Source organism: Prionailurus viverrinus, chromosome B1 (assembly GCF_022837055.1).
Source record: "Prionailurus viverrinus isolate Anna chromosome B1, UM_Priviv_1.0, whole genome shotgun sequence".
NCBI lineage: Eukaryota > Metazoa > Chordata > Mammalia > Carnivora > Felidae > Prionailurus > Prionailurus viverrinus.
This window is the reverse complement of record NC_062564.1, coordinates 28,418,923-28,446,918: the sequence shown is the minus strand read 5'-3', so window position 1 is coordinate 28,446,918 and position 27,996 is coordinate 28,418,923. Positions and strand designations below refer to the sequence as shown.

The 27,996-nt window shown below is 41.3% G+C and overlaps 1 protein-coding gene across 1 annotated transcript in view; it reads left to right on the top strand.

The window, feature by feature from the left end:
* GSR (glutathione-disulfide reductase) overlaps positions 1-26,721 on the top strand; it is a 45,636-nt gene extending 18,915 nt beyond the window's left edge. Inside the window, exons 4-13 of the mRNA XM_047855540.1 lie at positions 639-708; positions 3,042-3,189; positions 6,072-6,126; positions 9,905-10,004; positions 13,535-13,621; positions 14,903-15,061; positions 18,749-18,860; positions 21,839-21,970; positions 23,643-23,776; positions 25,623-26,721. Of these exons, the coding sequence (XP_047711496.1) occupies positions 639-708; positions 3,042-3,189; positions 6,072-6,126; positions 9,905-10,004; positions 13,535-13,621; positions 14,903-15,061; positions 18,749-18,860; positions 21,839-21,970; positions 23,643-23,776; positions 25,623-25,772 (1,147 nt within the window). The 3' untranslated portion in view covers positions 25,773-26,721. The remainder of the gene's footprint in view (positions 1-638; positions 709-3,041; positions 3,190-6,071; positions 6,127-9,904; positions 10,005-13,534; positions 13,622-14,902; positions 15,062-18,748; positions 18,861-21,838; positions 21,971-23,642; positions 23,777-25,622) is intronic.
* The last annotated feature ends 1,275 nt before the right edge of the window (positions 26,722-27,996 follow it).

Here is a 27,996-nt window from a genome sequence, read left to right as displayed (position 1 = left end):
AGCATAATGTTTTCAGAATTCATGCATGTTGTGACATGTTTCAGAGTTTCATTCCTTTTTAAGGCTGCATACTAGTCCCTTGTGTGCATACCACATTTTGTCTAGTCATTCATCCTTCAGGGGACTTCTAGGTTGTTTTCACCTTTTATCTACTGTGAATAATGCTTGACCTACAAATCCCTGGTTTCATTTCTTTTAGGTTTGTACCTAGAAATGAAATTGCTGGGTCAAATGGCAATTCTGTGTTTAACTCTTTAAGGAACTGCCATAAACATGTAGAAGCCATCAAATTTTCAGAATTTTAGCAAAATCATTCATTTATTCAACAAATATTTATTGAGTGGCCACCAAGTACTTAGGCACTGTGCCAAAGCAGCTGTCCTTATCTTCTTTGCAGAAAAACATTTACATATTGTGGGTGCCTACCGAACATTCTCCTTGGAGTAGAATGAGGGTTCTCTGCGTTTGGCAGGGGAAAGGGGTGACTGCCTTCAGAGATACTCACTCATGGGGTTCTTATTGACTCTTCTGTGTGTGTGTCATTCTCTGCTGATAGGGGCGTTCAGGGACAGGTGCCCTACTCACTAACTGAAAGAAGAGAATTTTGTTTCTCAGTACTGACTTAAGTTTCATTACAGTGTTATAAAGGAAAAGCGTGATGCCTATGTGAGCCGCCTGAATACCATCTATCAAAATAACCTAACCAAGGTGAGTGTGCTGGGAACTCTGAAGAAGGAGTTATTCTTTGTTGGAGTATGCTACTAATCTGACCAGACAAAAACACAACCTTCACACATATCTCTTGTTTCTTTTATTTCTTTTGCAATTAATGATTTTAGGTTGACCTGCCAGAACAGAAGTGTATGTCTCAGTAAGCCAGTCTTTTTTCTTTTTTCTTGTTTTTAAAATTTATTTATTTTGAGAGAGACTGAGTGCAAGTGGGGAAGGGGCAGAGAAAGAGACAGAGACAGAGAATCCTAGGCAGGCTCCGTGTAGTCAACATGTCAAGCAACGCGGGGCTTGAACCCACAAAACTGTGAAATCATGACCTGAACTGAAATCAAGAGTCAGACACTTAACTGACTGAGCCACCCAGGCACCCCTGGCCAGTCTTTTTTCTACAGAGCGGGCAGTGCATGCTATGATTGGTGGACCAGGTGTCACAGCATGGCTGTACCTTGAGTAGGTCTGGCCCTCCAGTTAGTTCCAGAAACCAAAAACACAAGAGACTGATGTACACAACAATATGCTAGTTAATTCATTAAAATCAGAAGTACCGTCTGGCTGGAAAGCTGTCGTTCATTTGTTCACAGCAACCTCGTCCTTGGTGACTAGATCTGCTCAAGACACCAAATTATGGTTCAGACAGTTGCTTCTGTGAATGAAGTCTGATTACTTTGCCTAAGAACACCGGGCAAGGGTGTGTTTGCCTTTAGCAAATCTATATGGTCCTTTGTTAGTCTGAGGCTTTTTCTGCTTTAGTGCTTAGGTGTCGTACTTCTTCAACTCAGGACTGCTGGTGGCATTGATAAATGGTGCACCTTCCAGCTGTGCCTTTTCTTGACAGCATATTTCCCACCACCCTTCGTTTGCCTTTGTGGTTTCACTTTGCAGTTTCTAAGATTTCTGCACAGCTTGGATTATATTTAAATCTGTAGATTCTTAGTGATACTTGGGCTACCATAGTCCCATGGCAGCATGTTTATAAATCAATTTTTAGGATGAGTTACTTCTATAGATGGCTAGCCTCATATATTTTTATGTCAATTCTTATTCATTAGGTTTATTTTTTGGAGGGTGATATTTTCTGACCTTACTCCCCAATTCAAGGGAGAAATATTTGGGGCCTTCAGTGCCCTCTACACTGGTGACAAGAGATTTTAAGGCTGTTAGACATGAGCGTAGAGGTACCACTCACTATACTAAAACATCCACATCAATTTTTTTTTTTAAATGGAGCAAGCTAAAATACTTTTGCAGAAGAGACAGGAAAATCACTCAGAAAACAGCAAAAAACAAAACCAAACAAATCTTGGTGTCATAAAACTTAACTATGTGTGACCTTATGGGAAAGGAATTACTTACAGATGATGCAGAAATTCTGAAGAGGAAAGGAAACCTTCTGTCAAATATCTTAGGAAATGAAAATAAACATTGTATCAGTTCCTCCCCCAGATGATTGTTATTGGGGGTTGACCCATACCCTTTTTGTCTTCTGAAGGAAGGTTTCTCTTGTGGCTTCTGCTGGCATTGATCTCAAGTCAGCTTGGCTAAAGCAGGGCATCTATAAAACAGGCCTGAAGGGCTGTTTGGAAAGGAGGAAATAATTCAGAACCAAGCATGTTCCAAAATGTTAAAACATGCTATTTTGTGATCAGGCTTCCATGATTCCATTATCCTGGTAAGTTGCCCACATTTGCTTGCCAATGCACGTATCATGGCTTCAGAAGCTTGCCAGCAGTCCCTAGATGGAGGCCCTGGCTCAGAGGATGCCAGAGTCTGCATTCTCAACATCTCTAGCATCGAACTTCATTGTCATGTTTCTGGTATTCTTCCATTTTGTTTAGGAAAACAGAAGCACTGCATTTTCCTCCCTTGGCCAAAATATCCCTCTTTTGCGTCTACTCCCTTCACCTTTATCCTTTGTCTTTCTCGGCCTTCTGTCCCTCCTCCAGACACGCCATTCTTCAGTGTGATTTCATTGCAAGTGAGGAAGACCTTCTCCCTCAATTCCCGGGGACAAGGATGTAGCGTTTTTCCTTGTGGAGGTGATTTGCACATGTTTTTATTTTTCAGTCTCTGGATTTTGGCCCAAGATAGCATCTTCTTAAGGTACACTTCCAGCAATCAACTGGCAACCCCCTTACCTAAGTATCAATTAACAGAAGTTCTGCAGAAACTTAAAACATTAGAGAGCTGTCTTGGTATTGGTAAATGTAAAATCCAAATCCTCTGTAGAGAAATGGAAAGAGCTGATAAGTTGCCACAGGTCTTTTTATGTTGAGAACAGGCTAATGTCGATGTCACGGTTCCTTTTCCAGTCCCATATAGAAATCATCCATGGCCATGCAGCATTCACAAGTGATCCCAAGCCCACAGTAGAAGTCAGTGGGAACAAATACACTGCTCCTCACATCCTGATTGCCACTGGTGGCGTGCCCTCTCGTCCTCAGGAGAGCGAGATCCCTGGTGAGTCTTCTGAAGGCAAATGCTTATTGGTAAGAGTCAAGAGGAGTTTACTGTTGTCTTCAACCTTACAAGCCATGCTAGGGGATATGCCTATACCAGTTCTTTCTCTTGGACAAGGCCACACAGCCATGAGAGAAAGTCTCTGCAGAACCTAGATGTAATTGGGGTAAGTGGTAGCTCATGATGGGGTGAAGAAAGATATTTCTTCCAGCTCCAAACGCATACATACTACAAGTAACACAGGAAGAAAAATCAGCAAAGAGTCTCTTCCTTTCCTTCTCAGCATGGCAGAGATTGTCATCTGCCTGAATTTGTCACGTGGATTGTTATTTACAAGACAGGTCTTGAGTTACTCTTGTTCAAGGGAGTGAAATCTTGTAGGGATGAAACTTAATTACCTATTAAGCCTCTGTGTGCAGTTTTCTTACATAGAGAATTCTAGAATTAAAGTAGTAAGTATTTTCAGGTAGTCATATTTGCTCTTGCATTTTGTGCACACAGGGATGAGCCATGAACATACTGCCTTATTCTGACATAAGAAACATTGTTCATGTCTTTCTCCCCAACTAGATTATAAGGTCTTTCTGGGTGGTGATCATAGCTTATACATATTCTGTATTCTCCCTGGATTGGCTCCAGAAGACTCGTGACCAATCTGAATTTATATGGGAAATTTTGAGCGTATGTGCATTTTTGTGTTTTATTCTCTCTGGGGAGAGGATCCAAAACTTGCCACCGGTTTTTAAAGGGGGTTCATGACTCCCAAAAGGTCAAGAACAACTACCATAAAAGATAGTAAGATGCTGTTCTCAAGTACCTTAAAATTTAGTTGGGAAGATTGGACATAAGCATCCTAATATGAAACAGTCTCCAGGATTGATAAGTCAAAAAAGCAAGGTGTGGAACAGCATGTGTAGTATGCTCCAATTTGTGTCTTTCTGAAATTTCTGAAAAGGCAGGGAGACTATACACACACTGGAATATCTGTGGAAGGATACTCTAAGCCCTGTCATGCTGACTCTCTGAGGGTCCTAGAGGTTGAGGGTGGGAAGGACTTCTGCTTTTCACTAGATGCTCTGTTGTGCTTTTTGGATTTTTAAGATACATACATTTATTAATTTAAAACCTGTAATAAAAACAAATGCAAAGAAATAAAAGGTAAATGTTCCAAGTTTTGTTCTCTTTCTTTCTTTCTTTCTTTCTTTCTTTCTTTCAAAGCTTTATTTTTGAGAGAGAGAGAGCAGGGGAGGGGCCGAAAGAGAGGGAGACACAGAATCTGAAGCAAGGTCCACATTCCAAGCTGTTAGCACAGAGCCTGATGCGGGGGCTCGAACTCATGAACCATGAGATCATGACCTGGCTCAAGTTGGACACTTAACTGACTGAGCCCCCCAGATACTCCCCTAGATGGTGTTTTCTAGACAGTGAGCCTTGGGTTGTTCACAGGTGGGACAGATTACTAAGGGATGGCATAAAGCAAAACAACTTACCAGGAAAGGGGCTCACACACTGAGCGGTATATGCTGAAGAAGAGGAAGACCAAAAGAACCAGTGGGTAATAAAGATGTCTTCGAAGGAATCAGTTTTTCCAGCACTGAAGTTCTGGGGGCAAATTCATTAAGCTGAGACTGGAAGAGGGTCAGGGCCAAATTGTGGAGACTTACAGAGTTAAGTGAAGGAATCTATAATTCATGACAACTGGGTCAAATAATGGTTAGCTTATAAATAGGGTAGTGACAAGATCTAAGTGATAATTTTAGAAAACTAATCTGACAGTGACTTACAGCGGAGGGAGATCAGTTTAGGAAGCTGTCACAGTAGAATGTACAGGGGGTGAAGACATGGTTACGAAGCCCAGCATTAACATCTGACCTATATGGGAAAAGCTCAGTTCTGCAGACAGTTAACTGAGCCACTGTTCCACGCCAGCATCAGAGAAGAGAACGGGCATAACAGACTCTGAGAAGGGAGAGTCAGGTACTGTATTTCAGGACACATTACAAAAAGCATATTCATCACACCTGAAATTAGGATGTGTTCTTTCATCATGGTGCCTTGAATTTAGCAAAGTGCATTTTTTTTTTCTTAAATATTTATTTTTGAGAGAGAGAAAGCTCAGGGGAGGGGCAGAGAGACAGAGAGAGACAGAGGATCTGAAGCAGGCTCTTGTGCTGACAGCAGCAAGCCTGACGTGGGGCTCAAACCCACGAACCGTGAGATCGTGACCTGAGCCAAAATTGGACACTTAACCGACTGAGCTACCCAGGCTGATTAGATATTGTGGCGGACCCTTGAGAGAAGGAATCACAGATTGACAACTTAGGACTTCATTTGGATTATTGGTGGAAGGTGGTCCATTTAACTGAACTGGTGAACTTGAGAGAGGGATACGGTTGGAACATAAGGTTTAGTTCTAAACGTACTGAGTTTGAGGCAAAGTAGAATTATATGGCAGGGCAGTTAGAAATATGGGACTGGAACTTAGGGAGAAGGTCACAACTAGGATATTTGGAAGTCATCTGCAGTGAGGGAAGAGTTGGTTGAAACTTTTGAAGAAAAATGGAGAAGAGGGTTGAGGCTGAGCCAAGGGGCAGGAGAGCAAAGCAGAGCTGACAGAGTCTATTCATGACAGCCAAGAAGATCCTAGTTCCTCAGAGAAATGTTAAAGGTGGTTGTTACTGCTCTTTTTTTATTCCTAGACAGAACAAAAATGTGCACTCAGGGAAGACTGGGTTGGGAGGTTCCCAAAGTGGAAACTTGGATAAAACTTGTTGAACAGAATGTGATGGCTGAGAAAATGTCCGGGTCCTGTACAAAACGTTGATGTCGTTTTACAAGAGGAAGCTCAGTCTATGTGATCTGTATTGAATTTTCCTATATAGGTGCCAGCCTAGGAATTACCAGTGATGGATTTTTCCAACTGGAAGAATTGCCTGGGTAAGTTGGTTTCCTTCCCAACCTCAGTGTTCCTTCTTCCTCAGTCTCTCTAGCTAACATTTCTTCTTCCTCCCCTTCCCAACCATTAAATGCAGGCATTCCTTGAATTGTCTTCTCCTACTTCTCTTTTTACAACTTTGGGTATCTCATCCACTAATACCCCAGTGAACGACTTGGATCTTTCATTGCACTTTTTTGGACCAGAATCAAATAAAGGGTGGTTTTGGAGAATAAATAGTAAAGTCCTAAAATGATCTTCTTTCTTCACCTGGATACAGCATCAAGTGATAATGCGTCTCAAGTAACTGATTCTGGTTTCCAAAGCAGCAAGTGCAAAGGGAATCTCCATGAATGAAGGCTTTGTCACTGTCACAAAAAAATAGGTTTTCTGAATTTGTCCTTTATGTGTGTTTGTCCAAAACCTTAGTATACATTTGTCATGGATTTAGATACATAGAGAAAAAAATATACTGAGGAAGATTGTTTCTCTAATTTGAAGAAGCTGCCAGTTGCAGGTTTTCTAGACAGAGGGAGCTTCCTTTCACTCCTGATAAGCAAGGACACGTAGGGGCTGGAGGAGGGACCCTTTTGGCCCAGGGACTGGCCTTTGTCCCCTTCTGAGTAGCACTCACGCTGGAATCAGTATTGCTCAATTCTGCTGCTCCCTCAGTGGTGCTGCCAGTCCAGTTGAGGTCTTAATCCTGTGTTTTTCTAAAGGCCTTCGTGGAGGGTGACTAATGATCCATGTCTATGCCTTTACCTTTAATGATCTGGAGCCACAGTTAATAAGGGGCAGGAGGGCTTCTCTGCAGTTCCATAGCTGCAGTGAAAACCTCCCATTAAGATATTTGGATCAGGCCATCTTCTGGCTTTGAGAAAAGCACAGTCTTTTTAGATTTGCTGTCTGCAGGGCATACAACTATGTTAGAGAACAGCTTTTCTTCCCTCACAATCCACCCTGTACTGTTTGGTTTTAGATTTGAATGATGACACATGTGAGAATGTTCCCATAAATGTGGTCATGACTTGTCATGTTTGGATGATGTAAGTCAATCTAGACTCACCCTCAGAGAAGCTTCTTTATAGATACTTGTCCATTAAAAATTTTATATAAATGATTTAGGGGTGCCTGGGTGGCTCAGTTGGTTAAGCGTTGGACTCTTGATTTCAGCTCACGTCATAATCTCATGGTACACGAGATCGAGCCCCATGCTGGGTGCTGCCCTGACAGTGTGGAGCCTGCTTGGAATTCTTTCTCTGTCCCTCCTCTGCTCATGTTCTCCCTCTCAAAAATAAACATTTAAAAAAATGCTAGCGGGGTGCCTGGGTGGCTCAGTCAGTTGAGCGTACGACTTTGGCTCAGGTCACGACCTTGTGGTTCATGAGTTCAAGCCCTGTGTTGGGCTCTGCACTGACAGCTCAGGCCTGGAGGCTGTTTCAAATTCTGTGTCTCCCTCTCTCTCTGCCCCTCTCCTCCTCACACTCTGTCTCTCTCTCAAAAATAAACATTAAAAAAATTTTTTTAATGCTACCAATACAAATTTAATAAATGAATTTATGCATTTTAGAAACAAAAGACTCGGGGAACATAGGAACTGAATGAACAATTTTTTTTTCTTCTTTTTGTAAGAGTCCTTTATCATTGTTAATTTGGTAAGTAAGTAATTGAAGAAAGAACAGATTCTGTAGGTAAGGTACCCTGTGCTATGGGCTGTATGATTCAGTTTTTGCCCTCATTGGGCTTTTTTTTTAAAGTTTATTTATTCTGACAGAGGGAGAGAAGGAGAATCTCAAGCAGGCTCTGCACTGTCAGCACAGAACCCGGCACGTGGCTTGAACCCATGAACTGTGAGATCATAATCTGAGCTGAAATCAAGAGCCAGATGCTTAACCAACTGAACCACCCAGGCACTCCCTCATTGCACTTATGGTTGGATGGAGGCCGGGGCATCGACCTGTGGAATGTTGTGGTCCAAGTCGTTCCAAGGGCCATAAACAATGAGACATGCTCTGGGAACTTGGAGGATATAAGATCATTTCTGGGGGATACTAAAGTGGTAAGAGGTAGAAGAGAGGTGCCTCTGGGAGCTGAGAGCAAAACACTGAGGTCACAGTTCTCTGAAGAAGCCAGCTTGTTTACACCTGTTTCTTATATGTCCCCTCTGCTTAGAAATATCCTCACTCCTGTAGGAGCTACTCATCTTTCAGGAATCCAGAGTGTTTTCTGAGTCCTCGACCCTGCACACACTAACTGGTGACTCTGTGCTTTGGCACATGCCGGCACGTGTCTCCCCTCAGGAATTCCTCCAGGGTGGGAGCTGCTACCCACCCCGCCTAGTGCAATGCTTAACCAAAGTAGTAATAATAAGTGTTTGGGGAAGAAAAATGGGTAAGGGAAAGAAGAAGGGGAAGGAAGACCCAAAGAAAGGAGAAGAGATCAAGTAGAGTAGAAAAGAGGGAGGTAGCACTGGAAGAAGAACTGTTCGTTGGTTTCCAGGCTATGTAAACATTTCTCTTGTCAAATCCTGGGTTGTGAGATAAGCTGACTTGCAACCATTTGGGTTCACACTTCATCCTCTATCTAGATCAGAGCCTTCTGATGGCACAGACTCACCACATGGATACCTTACCATTAGAAGGTGGTAAAGAAGAGTTTCCTTTGTTCTTCCCAGATGGCCCATGTCTTTAAAAAATTTTTTTAATGTTTATTTTTTAGAGAGAGAGAGAGAGAGAGAGAGACAGACAGAGAGAGCGAGACAGAGAGTGTGTGTGTGTGTGTGTGTGTGTGTGTGTGTGTGTGTGAGCAGGAGAGAGGCAGAGAGAGAAGGAGACATGGAATCCAAAGCAGGCTCCAGGCTCTGAGCTGTCAGCCCAGAGCCCAACCCTGGGCTTGAACTCACCAACCATGAGATCATGACTTGAGCCAAAGTCGGACGCTTAACCGACTGAGCCACCCAGGTGCCCCCAGATGGTTTACTTCTTATCCAAGCATTATAATGATGTTTGAGGACTGTGCTTAAAGTGTTCAAGAACTCCAGCCTTGAATGGGATGGCTCCGCACTTACCTTGTAGGCTGCAGCTTGGATGTACCCTTCGTTGCTCTAGGCCCAGGATCACCTTCTCCACCACTGATTCTGACCTCCGTCAGCATTTATCTAGTGTTTAAGATGCCTTCTTAGACCAAAATTTATGCAGGGAGTCTAGTTTTAATTCAGACCTGACAACTTAAATGGCTTGCTTTAATTGGCCTTTAACCTATTGCAAAGATTGGTAGAATTGAATAATGATCAAGGAGAAATTCTGAGCAGGGAAGAATTGTGGTGAGCATGTTGCCAGTTTTAGTTTTAGGTGCAAAGGTCCCTCATGAGGTATCATCTCTAGTGTCAAAGGTTTTTTTTTTTGTTTTGTTTTCTCTCTGAAGAAATGAGGCTAAAGAACTTTTAACAACTAACAATCTTTTTCCCTTCTACAAAGGGATATTTTCCATGTAAAATTGCCATGTAGTATCCAGGATTGAATCTTGGAGCAGCAAAAGGAAATGAATGGAAACACTGGTGAAGTCTGAATAAAGCCTGGAGTTTAGTCAATAGCAGTGTACCAATGCCAATTTCTTAGTTGGGGTGATTGATACATGGTTATGCAAGATGTTAACTTGTAGAAAAACTGGGCAGAGTGTATACAGGACGTCTCTGTGCTATCTTTTCAAGTTTTCTGTAAATCTAAAACTATTCCAAAATAAGTTTATTTACAAAAATATTAACCCTCTATCTCATTTTAGTCGCAGTGTCATTGTCGGTGCGGGTTACATTGCCGTAGAGATAGCTGGGATTCTTTCTGCTCTGGGTTCAAAGACATCGCTGATGATACGCCATGATAAGGTAAATTCTGTCCTTTTCCCTTCCCTTTGTTTGATGTTAATCTTTTAAAAGTCCACACTTAAAATATTCTCTTATGTTGTCATTAAATATTAGGGTCCAAAGCATGTGGAGGTTGGTTGGTTTGTTCTGTGTGAAACCACAAAGGAGCTGTTGAATTGGGCCTCATGTCCTTACCAGCTGCCAGTAGATGATAATGATTTTCATTTCATCAAACTGGTTGGTATTTTTTTCATGAAGTGCTAGATAATATCAGGTGCCTTAGTAAGGAAACATGCAGGCTTAAATATAAATATTAGTTAAATTGAACAGACTGTCGGGTTAATTTCTTATCCTGGAAATCAGTTTCACATGGTCAGGAGGTAGTGTTAGATTATTAACACTCAGTCAAAAAAATTTGCTAAATTCTTTGTATTAAAAGAAAACCTACCAAACCTACATGCATAATCGTGTTCATGGCAGCATTATTCACAGTAGCCCAGAGGTAGAAGCAACCCAAGTGTCCATTGACAGACAGATGAATACACAAAATGTGTATATCTGTGCAATGAAATATTTTTCAGCCTTAAAAGGACATTCTTACACGTTATAGCATGGATGAATTTTGAGGACATCATGCCAAGTAAAATAAACCAGTCACAAAAAGATGTACCTGATGTGATTTCCACTTACATGAGGTATCTAGAGTAGTCAAGCTCAGAAAAACAAAAAGTAGAATGGTGGTTGCCAGGGGTTAGGTGCAGAAAGAAATGGGGAGTTGTCTAAGGACAGGAGAAAAGTTTGGGAGACGGGTGGTACAACAAAGTGAAAATACATAAAACTACAGAACTGTATCTGTAGAAATGGTTGGGTTGGTAAATTTAATGTCATGTATTTTTTACCACAATATAAAGATAATAATGATAGAGGCAGCTTATAGATCATCTTATTGAAATGTCATTGATAGATGAAATTAAGACCAAGCAAGGTTTTGTGACTATTAATTAACATCATAACTGAGAGTCAGCTAAGATCTTAGAAAGCCCAGGCCAATACAGTTGACCCTTGGACAACTTGGGGGTTAGGGGTGCAGATACTTTGTGCAGTGGAAAATCTGAGTGTAACTTTTGACTCCCTAAAAACTAATAGCCTCCTGTTAACCTTGACATGAAGCCTTACCAATAACATAAATAGTCAATTACCATATTTCATAAATGTGTTATGTATATATTTTTTAATGTTTTATTTTTGAGAGACAGTGCAAGCAGGGGAGGGACAGAGAAGGGGGGGTGAACAGAGGATCCAAAGTAGGCTCTGTGCTGACAGCAGCAAGCCCAATGTGGGACTTGAACTCATGGACTGTGAGATCATGACCTCAGCCAAAGTCAGATGCTCAACTGACTGAATCACCTGGGCGCTTCTTGTATGTGTATTATATATCAAATCCTTAGAATAAAGTATGCTGGAGAAAAGAAAGTGTTACTAACAAAATCCTAAGAGAAGGTCACCTGGCTGGCCCAGTGGGTAGAGTACATGTGACTCATGATCTTGGGGTTATGAGTTCAAGCCCCACATTGGGCATAGAGCTTACTTGAAAAGAAAAAGAAAATCCTAAGAGAAAATACATTTACAGAATTGTACTGTAAAAAGTCTGCATATAAGTGAACCTATGTAGTCCAAATATGTGCTCAAGGGTCAACAGTTTTTGTCTGCTAAAATGCAGCCTCTGTGTCTTACCTGGTGAAGTGTTACTTTATATTTTTAAATTAATCATGGAAGTACCACTGGATTTTGGTACAGTACTAGAGCTTTCAGAGACCTGGTTTGAGGCAATAGCAAGAGTGTTGGCCTAAGAATCTAGCTGACCTTAACAAGTGTGTGACTTGGGTAAGTCATTTAATGCTTCGAGGACAGGATTTATCAGATCCCTAACCACTCAGATGCTATGGTTCTAATTCTTGATTATTTGAGCAAATAGAAGGAGACAAGGGAAACTGATAACCCAGGTCAACATATACTCGAAGGAACTTTCTCTTTGGCTTTGAGACTTGTCATATAATTAACCCCCAGGAGAATAAGGAAACAAGCTGCAGCAGTTTGCCAATAGAGTGCATAATTCCTGCACTTGGAAAATAGGCTCATTTGCATCTGTACTTGGCCTTCCTGCCCTCCCTAAACCTCAATGCATTAGGCTCATTCTCCCTCTTTTCCCTGTCCTGGTATAACTCCGTTTTAGAACTATCCTACGAATAACTCAAGACCTCCCACCTTTTTTTTTTTTAAGTTTATTTATTTTGAGAGAGACAGACAGTGCATGTGCATGTGCACGAGTGAGAGGAAGATAGGGAGAGAGAGAATCTTAAGCAGGCTCTGCACTGTCAGCACAGAGCCCAACACGGGGCTCGAACTCAAGAGCCGTGAGATCAGGACCTGAGCCAAAGTCAGATGCTTAATCGACTGAGCCACCCAGGTGACCCAAAACCTCCCATTTTTACCCTGCCTGGGGTTTGTTGCATGTTGATTATCACAAAGAAATCTCCAAGGCCATGTTCTTGACTCTTTTGCTTAGATAGGAGATTTTGCTAGAGAGATCCTCCCTTATATCAGAGTGAAAGCTGCCCTGGAATACTGAAACAGGAAGGAGAATTTTTGGTCCCGAGATATAATTATGGAAAAGAGGAGCAAGTTTGTGAGGAGAAGGACATGGCAAAGATAGTAGAAGCCTGAAGGTTGCCTGTTTAACTGTAAAACTGGAGTTGGTGAAGTCAGACATAATACAGGCATTGGTGGTGACGTAGGAAAATAGATTAAAACTCTACTTACAATACGGCTGTGAATGAAGAAAGAGATAGGGAGGATACTGATACTTGGCTCCCAAGTTTGTAACATATCTTTTTTTTAAAATTTAAAGCCAAGTTAGTTAATATACAGTGTAATAATGATTTCAGGAATAGAATTTAGTGATTCATCACTTACATATAAGACCCTAGTGCTCATCCCAACAAGTGTCCTCCTTAATGCCCATCACTCCTTTAGCCCATCCTCCCACCCACCTCCACTCCAGCAACCCTCAGTTTGTTCTCTGTATTTAAGAGTCTCTTAATGGTTTGTCTCCTTCTCTGTTTTTGTATTATTTTTGCTTCCCTTCCCTTATGTTCATCTGTTTTTTTTTTCTTAAATTCCACATAGGAGTGAGATCATATATTTGTCTTTCTTTGCCTGACTTATTTTGCTTAGCATAATATATTCTGCTTCCATCCATGTTGCTGCAAATGGCAAGATTGCATTCTTTTTGATCGCCAAGCACTACTCCATTGCGTGTGTGTGTGTGTGTGTGTGTGTGTGTGTGTGTGTGTGTGTGTATACACACCACATCTTCTTTATCCATTCATCTGTTGATGGACATTTGGGCTCTTTCCATACTTTGGCTATTATCTATAGTGCTGCTATAAACATTGGAGTGCAGGTGCCCCTTTGAATCATGTAACGTATCTTTAATCAAATTTTATTCCTTTCCCACCACCCATCCCTCTGGTGGCTCTGTTTGTATACAGGTACTTAGAAATTTTGATTCAATTATCAGTTCAAACTGCACTGAAGAGCTGGAGAATTCTGGCATAGAGGTCCTGAAGTACTCACAGGTATGCCCAAGCCCAGGTCATGCTGATAGCCCTTGGTCATCTGTATGTTGTGAATCACACTTTCTGCTTTCGGCTTCACCTGAGTGTTTTATAAACATAAACTCTGTGTCTACCCCCATCAGTGGTTCCCTTTCTAGAGTACTACCAATTCTTTTATTTATCCTACACAGCTGTATTTCTCAATATATTAGTGAAGCCAAGGTATAAAAGATTAAAAATCTGGTAGTTGAATTTAGTTAGAACTAAAACTTCATTTTTTTGTGTGCTCAAATGCCTTATTGAACATCCTTAATTTCTGAGTTTATATTTTGAGGAAATAATATTATGGAATCTATTTTTAAAGCATACCCTTTTGAATTTTGCAGATGGATCAAATTATAAAGTACTTTACTTCTTAGGGAATCACTAAATTTCAGAATTTTCCTGGAGCATTAGGCTTATAAAAGCATTTTTTTCCCATGGCTGCCCCCTCTCAGTGATGGTCCTATCAAGTAAAATAATAAATGTGAACTTGCTTTATGAATTTGTAAAAGTAGTAAACTGGTAGTGGGGTCAGCACCCTTTAGGATCTTTACTAAACCACATGCACCAGCTTCTCTGACTCGACTATCACCTTCTCATTCTGATTAAGAACATCTAGGAGAATATCACTTGTGGGGTGTGAGGAAGTGTCTTAGTGATGCTACTACAGCCCATTTCCTCTCCACGCTGTAGTTGCGAATCACTGTGCTTATATTTGTGTCTTAAATTTTTATCACCATTTTTAAGAGGCACAGTTTAAAATACCTTGTTTTTAAATTTTTTTAAGGATTTATTTTTGAGAGAGAGAGAGAGAGTGAGCACGTGAACAGGGGAGGGGCAGAGAGCACGGTGGACAGAGGATTCCAAGCAAGCTCTGTACTGACAGTAAGAGCTGGATGTGGGGTTTGAACTCATGACCTATGAGATCATGACCTGGGCTGAAGTTGGATACTTAACCGACTCAGCCACCTAGGCACTCCTAAAGTACCTTGTTTTTAGGCTGAAGCATTAGGGTGTTGACACGAGCTTCCAGCTGACATTTCTGGCCGTTGGCTGGGTGATTTGGGCCAACTTAGGAAACCGTCTTGGCTCCTGGGAGTTGCCATGTTGGTGGTCTTTGGGCAAAAGTGAATGTGTCAGCATGGAGGATCCACATGTAGGATTCAGTGGGGATCTTTTAAATGTTAAGGATTCTAGTTTCCTCTTTGCTTTCCTTCTTCTCTCCCTATCCTCAATTAACACAATTTTATTTGCCAATAGGTCAAGGAAGTTAAAAAGACTTCCTCAGGCTTGGAACTCTGCATGGTTACTTCAATTCCTGGTAGGAATCCCACCTTGACCACGATTCCAGATGTTGACTGCCTGCTTTGGGCCATTGGGCGGGACCCAAATTCCAGTGGCCTGAATTTGAACAAAGTGGTAAGTTGACTTAGTCTAGCCAAAAAGCATTCTTTTTTTTTTTTTTTTTTAATGTTTATTTATTTTTGAGAGAGAGAGAATGGGAGCAGGAGAGGAGCAGAGGAGAGAGGGAGACACAGAATCTGAAGCAGGCCCCAGGCTCTGAGCTGTCAGCACAGAGCCCAATGTGGGGTTTGAACCCACGAACCATCTAGCCAAAACCGGACGCTTAACCGACTGAGCCACCCAGGCACCTCTAACCAAAGCATTCTTGAATCTGTTAGCAGTTCTGTGTTCTCCAAAACATGGCCACCTAAACTTTGGTGGGTTCTATTAGGTTTGTTTCTCTTTGTTTCATGCATCCAGTTTGTCATCAAATCCCATTGCTTCCCATAATTGAAAAAAATTTTTTTCCCTTTTTAGTATTGTCACCCTACATCAGGTCTCTGCCACCTCAAATACTTCTCTTTAAAGCCCTGTAATTATTCCTTATTATCTGCGGCTCTAATCTCAGTGCTGAGTATGTCAGTCATCCTGGACATTGTAGGCGTTTGGGGATGGATGTGGATGTGAAGCCGATCTAACAAGGTTATACTTAACATTCTTACTTTTTTTTTTTTAAGCTTATTTATTTGTTTGAGAGAGACAGACACAGTGAATGGGGGAGGGGGTGGAGAGAGAGAATACCAAGCAGACTCTGCACTGCCAGCATAGAGCTTGACTCGGGGTTCAGATCGCAAACCGTGAGATCATGACCTGACCTCCTGAAACCAAGGGTTGGTCACTTAACCAACTCAGCCACCCAGGTGCCCCTTTCTTAGTTGTTGTTTTAAATTTTTTTTAATGTTTGCTTGTTTGTTTTGAGAAAGAAAGAGCCAGGGAGGCGCAGACAGAGAGAGAGAGAGAGAGAGAGAGAGAGAGAGAGAGAATATACCAAGCAGGCACAGCACTGTCAGCACAGAACCTAGTGTGGGGCTTGATCCCACAAACTGGGAGACCATGACCTGAGCGGAAATCAAGAGTCAGACGCTTAACTAACTGAGCCACCCAGGCGTCCCTGTTCTTTTAAATTCTCAAGGGAAGCTTACTGTAGTTGCTTGGGGTCTAGGTCCCAGAGTTGGACCCAATTTTGAATCTTAGTTCTTTTTTTTTTTTTAACGTTTATTTATTTTTGAGACAGAGAGAGACAGAGCATGAACGGGGGAGGGTCAGAGAGAGGGAGACACAGAATCGGAAACAGGCTCCAGGCTCTGAGCTGTCAGCACAGAGCCCGACGCGGGGCTCGAACTCACCGACCGCGAGATCGTGACCTGAGCCGAAGTCGGCCGCTTAACCGACTGAGCCACCCAGGCACCCCATTGAATCTTAGTTCTGCTATTCACCAGTTACATGTTCTTAAGCAAGCAGCTTAAATGCTCTTAAGTTTCAATTGCTTCATATAAGTATAGGAATAAAAATAGTACTTGTCTTACTGGTTTATAGAGAAGGGTATATGATGAGAGAGTGCATGCAGAGTAAATAGTTTAGATGCTGGTATACAGTATGAACTCAGTCCATGTTAATCAGCTGCTTTTGTTATTGATGACGATTCTCCAGATACACTGTGCCACTCTACAAGTAATAATAGGATTGCTTTATATTTGAGGTTTATGTATTTGATGGAACCTCTTGAATGGTGTGTAACATTTTGATTTGTGTTCTAATATTAATATTCTGTATTGTGTAGATTCCTTTTTCATTTCCTATAAGGTATTTTTTAGCATTTTCTTTTTTTTTTAATGTTTATTATTTTTGAGAAAGAAAGAGAGGGGGAGAGAGACAGAGAGCAAGCAGGGAAGGGGAAGACAGGGAGACACAGAATCAGAAGCAGGCTCCAGGCTCTGAGCTGTTAGCACAGAGCCAGACATGGGGCTCAAACTCACAGACTGCGAGATCATGATCTGAGCTGAAGTTGGCCACCCAACCGACTGAGCCACCCAGGCACCCCTTAGCATTTTCAAAAGTAAACTATCCAGAAAGATGTTTTCCTTCTTTTTAATCTTACTATTTGATGAAATTTAGTAAAACTGGTTTTATTAATATGAAAACAGACAACTAGTCTTCCAGGTTTTTACCTTTCAAGAGATATTTTGTCATTGTACAGATACAGGCAGTGGTAGGTCCAGTTTTCAACTATATTTACTGAATCTTTTAAAAATGAGATAAAAGTTTTCAGCCTCACTCAATGTTAACATACAGTTGTATAATGCAAATGGAATTATTACTATGTGTATGTCTTTTCAACATGTTACTAACCTACTTTAATCTTGCCAACTCTTTGAGAGGTAAGGACGAGGCAACCAGGAATAACAGAGATAATAATCGGTCCACCAGGCTGTAAACTCCACGGGGTAGAGATCATATCTGTACTACTTATTACTATTCACAGTGACTAGGTTAATGCCTTATTTGTACCAGAAACTCAAGTATTTGTTGCTAAATAGGTGGTTATACAAGGTCCCATAGCTAGTAAGTGGCAGAACTGGGATTTGAATCCAGGTCTCTCTCCTTCTAATGTTTATACTCTTAATTACTGTGCTACCTACGTCCACTGTCTCTTTTCCCACCTGGGAGTTTATACACCTGGGATCTGCAAAGCCATCTTCTTGGAGCAAAAATTTAACTCAAGATCCGGGGGAAAATTTTTGGTAAAGAAAATGTCAGTATGTTTTAGAGAGAATGCCAAACTTACTTGGATTTTTAAAATTAAAATGGTAAGCCACAGGGTGCCTGGGGTAAGCATCTGACTCTTAATTTCAGCTCAAGTCATGATCTCATGGTTTAGGAGTTGGAGCCATGCTGACAGAGCCTGCTCTCTGTTTCTGTCTCTGTCTCTCTTTCTCTGCTCCTCCCCTGCTCATGCTGTGTCTGTGTGTGTGTGTGTGTGTGTGTGTGTGTGTGTGTGTGTGTGTGTGTGTCTCTCTCTCTCTCAAAATGAATAAGCTTAAAAAAGAATTTGTTTAAAAAATAAGTTAATTAGGGGCGCCTGGGTGGCTCAGTCGGTTGGGCGGCCGACTTTGGCTCAGGTCACGATCTCGCGGTCCGTGAGTTTGAGCCCCGCGTCGGGCTCTGTGCTGACAGTTCAGAGCCTGGAGCCTGTTTCAGATTCTGTGTCTCCCTCTCTCTGACCCTCCCCTGTTCATGCTCTGTCTCTCTCTGTCTCAAAAATAAATAAACATTAAAAAAAAAATTAAAAAAAAAATAATAATAAGTTAATTAAATTAAGTTAAAATGGTAAGCCTCCAAGAAACCTGCTTTTGATGACTGCTTCAGGCTGTCCCCTCTAAGTTATGAGTTAGTATGCTTCAAGAGGAGCACTTCAGTGGAAAGAGTTTTAAAAGCAGTCTTCGATGGACTTGGCAGCTATAGGAGGTAGCGCATCTGTTAGCTGAGTGTTTCCTTTTCACGCTTACCTGGCTAGTTGAATTGTATTGCAAAGGCAGGTTCTGTTAAACACCCCCAAATTGGATAAAGTATTTACATTTTTAAATTAAGCAAAAGATCTGACCTTGCCTACTTGTTGAGATGTTTTTCATCTTGTGGTTGAGTGTTGTGGGTTTTAGAGATTCGGGCTGAAGAGGTGTTTGAGATGAAGTAGATCCAGAGGTTCGATCTTCCATTTTTTGTGGAGAGGCCAAATATTTACATGATATCCTTTCAATGTTTTAGGGGATTCAAACTGATGATAAAGGTCACATCATAGTTGATGAATTCCAGAATACCAGCGTAAAAGGTGTCTATGCAGTTGGAGATGTGTGTGGAAAAGCTCTTCTCACTCCAGGTATTGTTTCCTCTTTTCTTGGGTAAGAGAGGCTCTGTGTGTCAATATAAAACTGTTTATATAACAGTCAAATCAGCTTAAGCAAAGTGTCTTTTTTAAAAAAAAATTGTTTTTAACATTTTATTTATTTTTGAGAGAGACAGAGACAGAGTGCAAGCAGGGGAGGAGCAGAGAGAGAGGGAGACACAAAATCCAAAGCAGGCTGCAGGCTCCAAGCTGTGAGCACAGAGCCCAATGCGGGACTCGAACTCACGAACAGTGAGATCATGACCTGAACCGAAGTCGGATGCTCAACTAACTGAGCCACCTAGGCGCCCCAAAGTGTCTTTTTTTTTAAGTTTGTTTTTTATTTTTGAGAGAGAGTGAGTGAACAGGGGAAGGGCAGAAAGAGAAGCCCAAGCAGGCTCCACACTCTCAGCACAAGCCCGACATGGGGCTCAAACTCACAAACTGTGAGATCGTGACCTGAGCTGAAAGCCAGAGTCAGATGATTAACCGACTGAGCCACCCAGGCACCCCAGGATGGTGAGTGTCTTAATGTTGTCAAAATAATAAGAATGTACTGAAATAGTTTGGTACCTTATGTTTTCTGAATAATATTCATTTTTCCTTAAAAGACTTTAAAAGTGCTTAGTGAAGACTGAAATTGTTACAGAGATGATGTGACCACCCTCTGAAGAGTGCTTAAGTTAGGATCTGAGTTGCATGTGGCGACAGTGGAAGGAAGTGGCTTTGGGAATAAGTAATTTAGAGTGACATTCTTATATGATTACTTAGTCTTTCTTTTTAAAGGTTTTTATTTATTTTTTAAGTAGCTTCCATGCCCAACATGGGGCTTGAATTCTTGACCCTGAGATTGAGTGAGAGTCATGTGCTCTACTGACTGAGCCAGCCAGGCACCCGAATTGTTTAGTCTTGATGTGACCAAGATTGACTCACCTCCCCCGATCCCATACCTCAGTTTACTTTCTGAGTTAACTGGCACCATTTCAAGCTCTTGGTCCCACCTTTATAAGCACCTGCTTTCACTCTGTACCCCTTGTGCCCCTGTGGTACCTTACCAGCCTTTCCAAAATGGCCTGGGCTCTTTCCTCAGAATAGAGATTTATCCCAATCTAATACCCAAAGCCTTTTAGCCCTTTTAGGAAGTTCTCTTAACAAAAGCAAAATAACAAGCAAAGTTTCAAAAACTTGATAACATAATCTAATAGTCAAAAATTATATCAAAGTGAAGAGAATTTCATATGTATCTGACGGATATCTTATTTTGGGAAAAAAACTGTCAATTTGAAATCAGCAATATTAATAACTGATGCTTTTACTGAATGCAGGCATTTTCTTTTCTAAATATAGAGATAAAAACAGGCTAAGGGGAATAAACTTAAGTCAGAAGCAAAAATAATTTTTAAAAGTCTTTTTTAGAGAGAGAGCATGAGAGGGGTAGAGGGAAAAAGAGAGAGACTATTAAGCAGGTTCCACGCTCAGTGTGGGGCTTGATCCCATAACCCTGGGATCATGATCTGAGCCAAAACAGAGAGTTGGGACGCTCAACTGACCGAGCCACCCAGGCACCCTAGAAGTAAAAATAATTTTTAAAATAAACTTAAGGGGTGCCTGGGTGGCTCAGTCGGTTGAGCGTCTGACTTCGACTCAAATCATGATCTAACAGTTTGTGAGGTCGAGCCCCACGTTGGGCTCTGTGCTGACAGCTCAGAGCCTGGAACCTGCTTCAGATTCTGTCTTCCTCTCTCTCTGCCCCTCGCCTGCTCACACTCTGTCTCCTCTCTCAAAATTAAATAAACATTAACAAAATTTTTTTTTATTTATTTAAAAAAAAATTTTTTTTTCAACGTTTATTTATTTTTGGGACAGAGAGAGACAGAGCATGAACAGGGGAGGGGCAGAGAGAGAGGGAGACACAGAATCGGAAACAGGCTCCAGGCTCTGAGCCATCAGTCCAGAGCCTGACGCGGGGCTCGAACTCACGGACCGCGAGATCGTGACCTGGCTGAAGTTGGATGCTTAACCGACTGCGCCACCCAGGCGCCCCAACAAAAATTTTTTTTAATTAAAAAACATCTTACTGTGTCAAGTCGGTAATAGTACGACTGAGCATGTAACGGGTGATTGTCTGAGACCATGAACATCAGACTTACATGGACCTAGGACTCCCCTTGGACAGCAAGGGAGAGTGGGAAAGAGGGGGGGTCGTTCACCATCCAGAAATGTGGTCTTTATTCTTGCAAACCAGAGCTCACCCCTAATGCATCAGGACCAGCCAGGAATGAGGAGCCACAATGTTCCTGATAGAGAGGCTGAGGTTGCGGGGCCTTCTAGAGAATTAAAAAAACGAAAACAAAAACACCTTACTGTGAAATGAATATGATTATAAAGTAAAACTGCAGTTGCTCAAAACTGATGTAGTTTGCTTCATATTATATTAAAAAGCTAATATACTAATAAAGTAGGTGACTGCCAGATTGGGAACTAGTGTCCCCCCCCCCCTTTTTTTTTTGCCTTAGTAGAGTGTACAGAATTCATATAAACTGGTAGTTTTATTTATTTTTTTTTTTAATTTTTTTTTCAACGTTTATTTATTTTTGGGACAGAGAGAGACAGAGCATGAACAGGGGAGGGGCAGAGAGAGAGGCAGACACAGAATCAGAAACAGGCTCCAGGCTCTGAGCCATCAGCCCAGAGCCCGACGCGGGGCTCGAACTCACGGACCGCGAGATCGTGACCTGGCTGAAGTCGGACTCTTAACCGACTGCGCCACCCAGGCGCCCCTAAACTGGTAGTTTTAAATTGTTAACTAAGGCATTGATAGGCCTTCATATTGAGCTAGATCTTATCATGAACACTGGCAGAAAACTTTGTCAGAAGTAGTATGTTAAGCCAGATGAATAAATGGTTAGAACAATTCTGCTGTTTAAAAATGAACAATAAACTGAAACACGGTTTTAAAAATATCTTTACAGTTGCCATAGCTGCTGGCCGAAAACTTGCCCATAGACTTTTTGAATGCAAAAAAGATTCCAAGCTAGACTATGACAACATCCCCACCGTTGTCTTCAGCCACCCCCCTATTGGAACAGTGGGACTCACGGAAGGTAGGTATTTAAAAATGAAGGTGATTTATAGTTTCTTTCCTTCCCCCTAACTTCAGGGGGAAGTTTCTGGCTAAATCTGTCTTCACCCCCTAAGTTACATTCCTTTTTGGTTGCCTCTTATCACAATTCCAATATCCTCCTTAACTACTAACACTTGGAAAATATAATTCCTTTTCTACAACTCACCCTGTGGATCTCTTTGCCTTTTTTTAGCTTTTTTATTTCAAACTACCTTCAGATTTAAAGAAAAGTTGCAAAAATATCGTAGTTCCCCTTATCCGTGGCTTCAGTTTCTGTGGTTTCAGTTACCCATGCCAACTACAGTCTAGAAGGAGATGATCCTCCTGACTTCTTGTCAGGTCAGTAGTCGTCTAACTCTAGGTCTCAACGCCTACATCATTCACTTCACTCATCTCCTTATGGAGGCGTTTTATCATCTCACATCTTCACAGGAGGGGTGAGTGCAGTGTGATAAGGTATTTTGAGAGAGAGTGCATTCATATAACTTTTATTACAGTATAATGTAGTTCTATTTTTATTATCAGTTATTAATCTGTGCATAATGTATAAGTTAAACTTTATCATAGGTATGTATGAATAGGAAAAAATTCTGTACATAGGCTTTGGTATTATCCATGGTTTCAGGCATCCACTGGGGATCTTGGAACATTTTCTCTGTAATAGGACACACTGTAGTACAAAGGACTCCTGTATACCCATAACATTTTTGCTTTACCATATTTTCTCTCTCTACACATACACACAGACACACGTGGTCTCACACACACACACACACACACACACACACACACACACACGCTTCAATATCTATTTCCTAAGAACAAGGTCTTTCCTTTACATAAGCACAGTACAGTTTTCAAATAATAACATTTAAATTGAGACAATATTGGGTAGAGGGATAGGCAAAATAGGTAAAGAGGATTAAGAGGTACAGACCTCCAGTTATAAAATAAATAAGTCATGGAAATGAAAAGCACAGCATAGGGAATATAGTTATTAATATTATAATAACCTCGTATGGTGACAGATGGTGACTACACTTAATCACGGTGAGCATTTCCTAATGTTTGTAATTGTTGAATTAGTATGTCTCACACCTGAAACTAACATAATGTTATATACCTCAACTATACTTAAGTTTACAAAAAAGGTATTAAAAAAGAAATAAATTGATGCAATATTAGATCTTCCTCACATTTTGCCAGTTACCTCAAATAATGTCATTTTTTTTTCTTTTTTAGATTTTTTTTTTTTTTAAGTAATCTCTACACCTACGGTGGGGCTCAAACACACAACCCTGAGGTCAAAAGTCCCATACTTCACCAACTGAGCCAGCCAGGTGCCCCTCAAATAATGTCATTTTTAACGTTTTTTTTCCCTCCCAAGGCCAGGATTCAGACCAGGATGATGCATTGCATTCAGTTTTCATACCTCTTTGGCCTCCTTTAATCAAGAGACAAAATTCCTTTGCCTTTCTTTTGTCTTTCATGACATCAACATTTATATTGTAGAGTATCCCTTGTTGTAGTTTTGTTCAGTATCTCCTCGTAATTTGATTCAGGTTATATATTTCTGGGCATCTCTCTCTTCAGTAACTCGGTGGAATTGCTTAGGTTTTTGACAGATGCTTTTTTCCCCCTGTGCATTATAGATGAGGCCATTCATAAATACGGAAAAGAAAATGTGAAGACCTATTCAACCACCTTTACCCCAATGTATCATGCAGTTACCAAAAGGAAAACAAAATGTGTGATGAAAATGGTTTGTGCCACCAAAGAGGAGAAGGTATGGGAAAAATGCAGTAAGTTTAAGAATGTCTTCAGGCCTGGCAGGGATGGGGGTATTCTGCTGTGGTGGGAAGTGGGGAGACCAAGTAAAGAGTTAAGCCTTCTCTGATTCAACTGGTGCAGTCCCACTTTTATCTGAGAGAGAGAGAGTGGGGGCTGGGGAGGGGAGAGAGAGGGAGGGAGACAGAGAATGCAAAGCAGGCTCTATGCTGTCAGCGCAAAGCCCAACATGGGGCTTAAACCCATGAACTGCGAGATCATGACCTGAGCTGAAGTCAGGCACTCAACTGACTGAGCAACCCAGGTGCCCCAGGATCCACTGTTTTTAAAACATAAGAGGGAAAGGTTGAACACCACAGATAGCCCACTGCCATTGACCCATAGGCTAGAATAGATAGGTACCTCAGAAATACTGGTAAGTGTAAGATAAATTTATTTTTTCACAGTTTATTGTTTATTTATTTTGAGAAAGATACAGAGAGCAAGCCAGGGGAGGGGCAGAGAGAGAAGGACACAGAATTCCAAGCAGGCTCCAGCTGTCAGCACAGAGCCAGATATTGGGCTCAAACCCACAAACCATGAGATCATGACCTGAGCTGAAATCAAGTGTCGGACACTGAACTGACTGAGCCTCCCAGGTGCCCCTATTCTTGATTTACTTTTAAACAAAATATTTTTGTGCCTAAATTTTATACATTCTAACTTTGCTAAGAATATTTGCTGGAGGTGAACATTAACCTAGGTTTAAAATTATTGAGAAACCAAACTGGGAAATGTGATGTGAAACAAATGTCTCTTAATGGTCCTTCATGCAGTCATCCAGTAGGTATGGATTGAGTGCCTCCTGGGGGCCATCTTCGTGCTTGGTCGTATAGAAAGAGTGGGAAGCAAATGTAGGCAGGTCCCCTCTGTCTAGAGATTAAAATCTGCGGGGAAGATGGACTGTAATTTTTCTAGTCCCCAAATACATAGAGCATTGTAGTTGTGATAGAGTCATGATGGACATATATGGAGAGATCACGTGAAAGTAATTTTACTTGGTTGGGGAGGCAAGTGTAGGTATCTGAAGAATGAATGGGCTTTCACCCTTAAAGAAGGGGAGGAAAAATCGTCCAGACAGAAGGAACAACTTGTGCAATGGAGAGGGCATGGTGAATACTCAGAACAGAAGGAAAGCTGGTGGGGCCAGAGCGCGGACAGCTTGAGGGAGGGCTGTGTGGGGTGGGCAAGGGAGGGATGTTGAGGCAAGACTGCATAGCACCAGGCAGGCTTTCTTATGCCATACCCAGATAGGAGATACAAGTTTTTTAGAGGTTTTAAAATGTCACTTATCTCTCATGACTAGTAAAAAGTTGATTGGTATACCTAATAAAAACTTACGTTAAGAATTTTTCTTTTTTGGGGGCGCCTGGGCAGCTCAGTTAGTTAAGTGTCTGTCTTTGGTTCAGGTCATGATCCCGCGGTTTGTGGGTTCAAGCCCCATGTCAGGTTTCTGTGCTGACAGTGCAGAGCCTGGAGCCTGCTTCAGATTCTGTGTCTCCTCTCTCTGGCCACCTGCCCCCCAAAGATAAATAAACATTAAAAAAGTAAAAAAAAAATTTTTTAACATTTATTTATTTTTTCAAGAGACAGAGAGCACAAGTGGGGGAGGGTCAGGGAGAGAAGGAGACACAGAAACCAAAGCAGGCTCCAGGCTCTGAGGTGTCAGCACAGAGCCCAATGTGGGGCTTAAACCCATGAACCGTGAGATCATGATCTGAGCCAAAGTTGGATGCTTAACCAACTGAGCCACCCAGGCGCCCCTCCCTCCATTTTTTTTTTTAAAGAAAATTTTTTTCCCCCAGGTGGTTGGGATCCATATGCAAGGAATCGGGTGTGATGAAATGCTGCAGGGTTTTGCTGTTGCAGTGAAAATGGGAGCAACAAAAGCTGACTTTGACAACACGGTTGCCATTCACCCTACCTCGTCAGAAGAACTGGTGACACTTCGTTGAGAACCCAGGGACTCCAATGGCTGGCAGCTGGACCAGCAGACCTTCTGAAATGAACCAAATAATCATGTTTACTCACTGTTCCCCTTTTATGTGTTTCTTTATTGTTATCAGAATATTCCAATAGTGGAAATTTTCAGTGAATAGTAAGAACTTATTTATGTAATTAGAAATTTGTTTTGTTATCCTGGCTTTCCATTTGATTTGCATCTCACAATAATCAATTATTTTAAAGTTTGTTTTTTTTTTTAACAGCTCTGTGCTAGCTGGGTTTTTTGTTTTGTTTTGTTTTTGTCTCAGCCTCATCCCAGGTATAAAATTATATGAAGTACAGTTAATTAAGGTACTTGAATGAACATAGCTTGCTAATTTTTATAGATGAAGCTGACAGCAGCTCTTCACATTTAGATAATGCAAGTGCACAGGTCATTTTAACTTCTTTTTTTTTGTAAGTAGGCTTCACGCCCAGCATGGAGCCCAAAGTGGGGCTTGAACTCATGACCCTGAGATCAAGATCTGAGCTGAGATCAGCGGACCCTTAACTGACTGAAGCAGCCAGGCGCCCCTTGAACTTTTTTTTTTTTTGAAGCCAGTACTGTGCTCTGCATATCGCAAAGCTGCTTCAAAATTGTGACCTTTCTGTCAAAGCATGTAACATGAGAGACCTGCCTCCTCTGTTTTGTTTCTTTTGTTTTAAAAGATTAAAAATTGTGTTCCTTTTATGAGGTGAAGTACATCAAACTTGGGAAAGATTTATATAAGGGACGGACATTTTAGAAGTAATTTCTTCTTTCAGAAGGAGAGGAATTCAGATACTTCAGAGTCCCTTCTTCTGCTAAGAGTTCATAGTTAATGAATGACTTCAAGTTTTTTATGTGTCCTTGTAATTTGTTTTCTGAAAACCATTTCCAAAAATCTGAAAATAAAACCACAGCCTTTTCTTCTTATGAAATCTGTTACTATAGAGTTTTATAGGTAACCATTCATTTTCTGAGAATATTTCACATTGGAGCATTACATGCTAACAGTGAGTTACCTTAAGTAGGTTTAAGGCCTTATGGGGGAAAAAGATTTTTATAGATTAAGAGCAGAGGTATAAAAGAAACATTTAGCAAAGGTAATAGTTGAGTTGGAAGAACAGTCTAGAAATCAGTTAGGTTTTTAGCATTTTATTTCCATTAGCTTTTACCAGCTAGGTAAGTTAGTTAAATTTTTCCATGGCTTTCATTAGTGACATAGTGCTAGTGACTTCTTTCATTAAGCTTTTACTGAACGTCTTTCCAGTTAGCCATGGCCAGGTTGCTGCCTTGAATTAGTAAGTAGGTCTAATGTCAATAGAAGAAAAATACTACATTAGTAACTAGGTTATGTAACTGTTGAGGTAAGAAAATGAGGTCTAAAGCCCTGGACATGGACTGACATAACCACTCCCCATCTCTTTTCCAACAGAGAAAAAACCTTGGGTAGTGGGCCAAGGTTCTGGGCTCTCCTGACCTGGTTTGTTTCTTATTCTGCATAGGGCCCAGACTTTGGGTGTTTCTTTGTAAGAAACAGGAGAGACCCTAGTAGTTACATCCACTCTGACACCATGTATTTTTTTTTTTTTAATTTTAGAAAGAGAGAGAGAGAATCTTAAGCTCCATGCTAAGCATGGAGACTGATGTGGGACTTGATCCCTTGACCCTGGGATCATGACCTAAGCCTGAGCCGAAATCAAGAGTCAGACACTGAATCGACTGAGCCACCCAGGTGCCCCTAAATACATGTATTTTTAAAATTGTTTTCTTTTTTTTAAATAAATATTTATTTCAAAGAGAGAGCACGTGCACATAAGCTAGAGACGGGCAGAGAGAGAGGGAGAAAGAGGATCCCAAGCAGGCTCCATGCTGTCAACACGGAGCTCTATGCAGGGCTTGAACTCATGAACCACGAGATCGTGATCTGAGCTGAAACCACAAGTCAGATACTTAACCAACTGAGCCATCCAGGCATCCCAATCCTATCATGTATTTTTTATCTTATGGGTTCTTCGCACTGTTTTTTACTCCCTGGGTCTATAGCAGGTTTGGAGGTAACCTTTTCCAAGTTGCAGTCTTCATTCTCATCAGTTCCCAAGTGGGTCCAGCCTGTGAGTGATCTGGCACAACAGTGTCCATTACACACAGCACAGGGGAATGTGGAAGATACACAAGAGCACGTTGTATAGTATCTGGCACGTTGTAGGCAG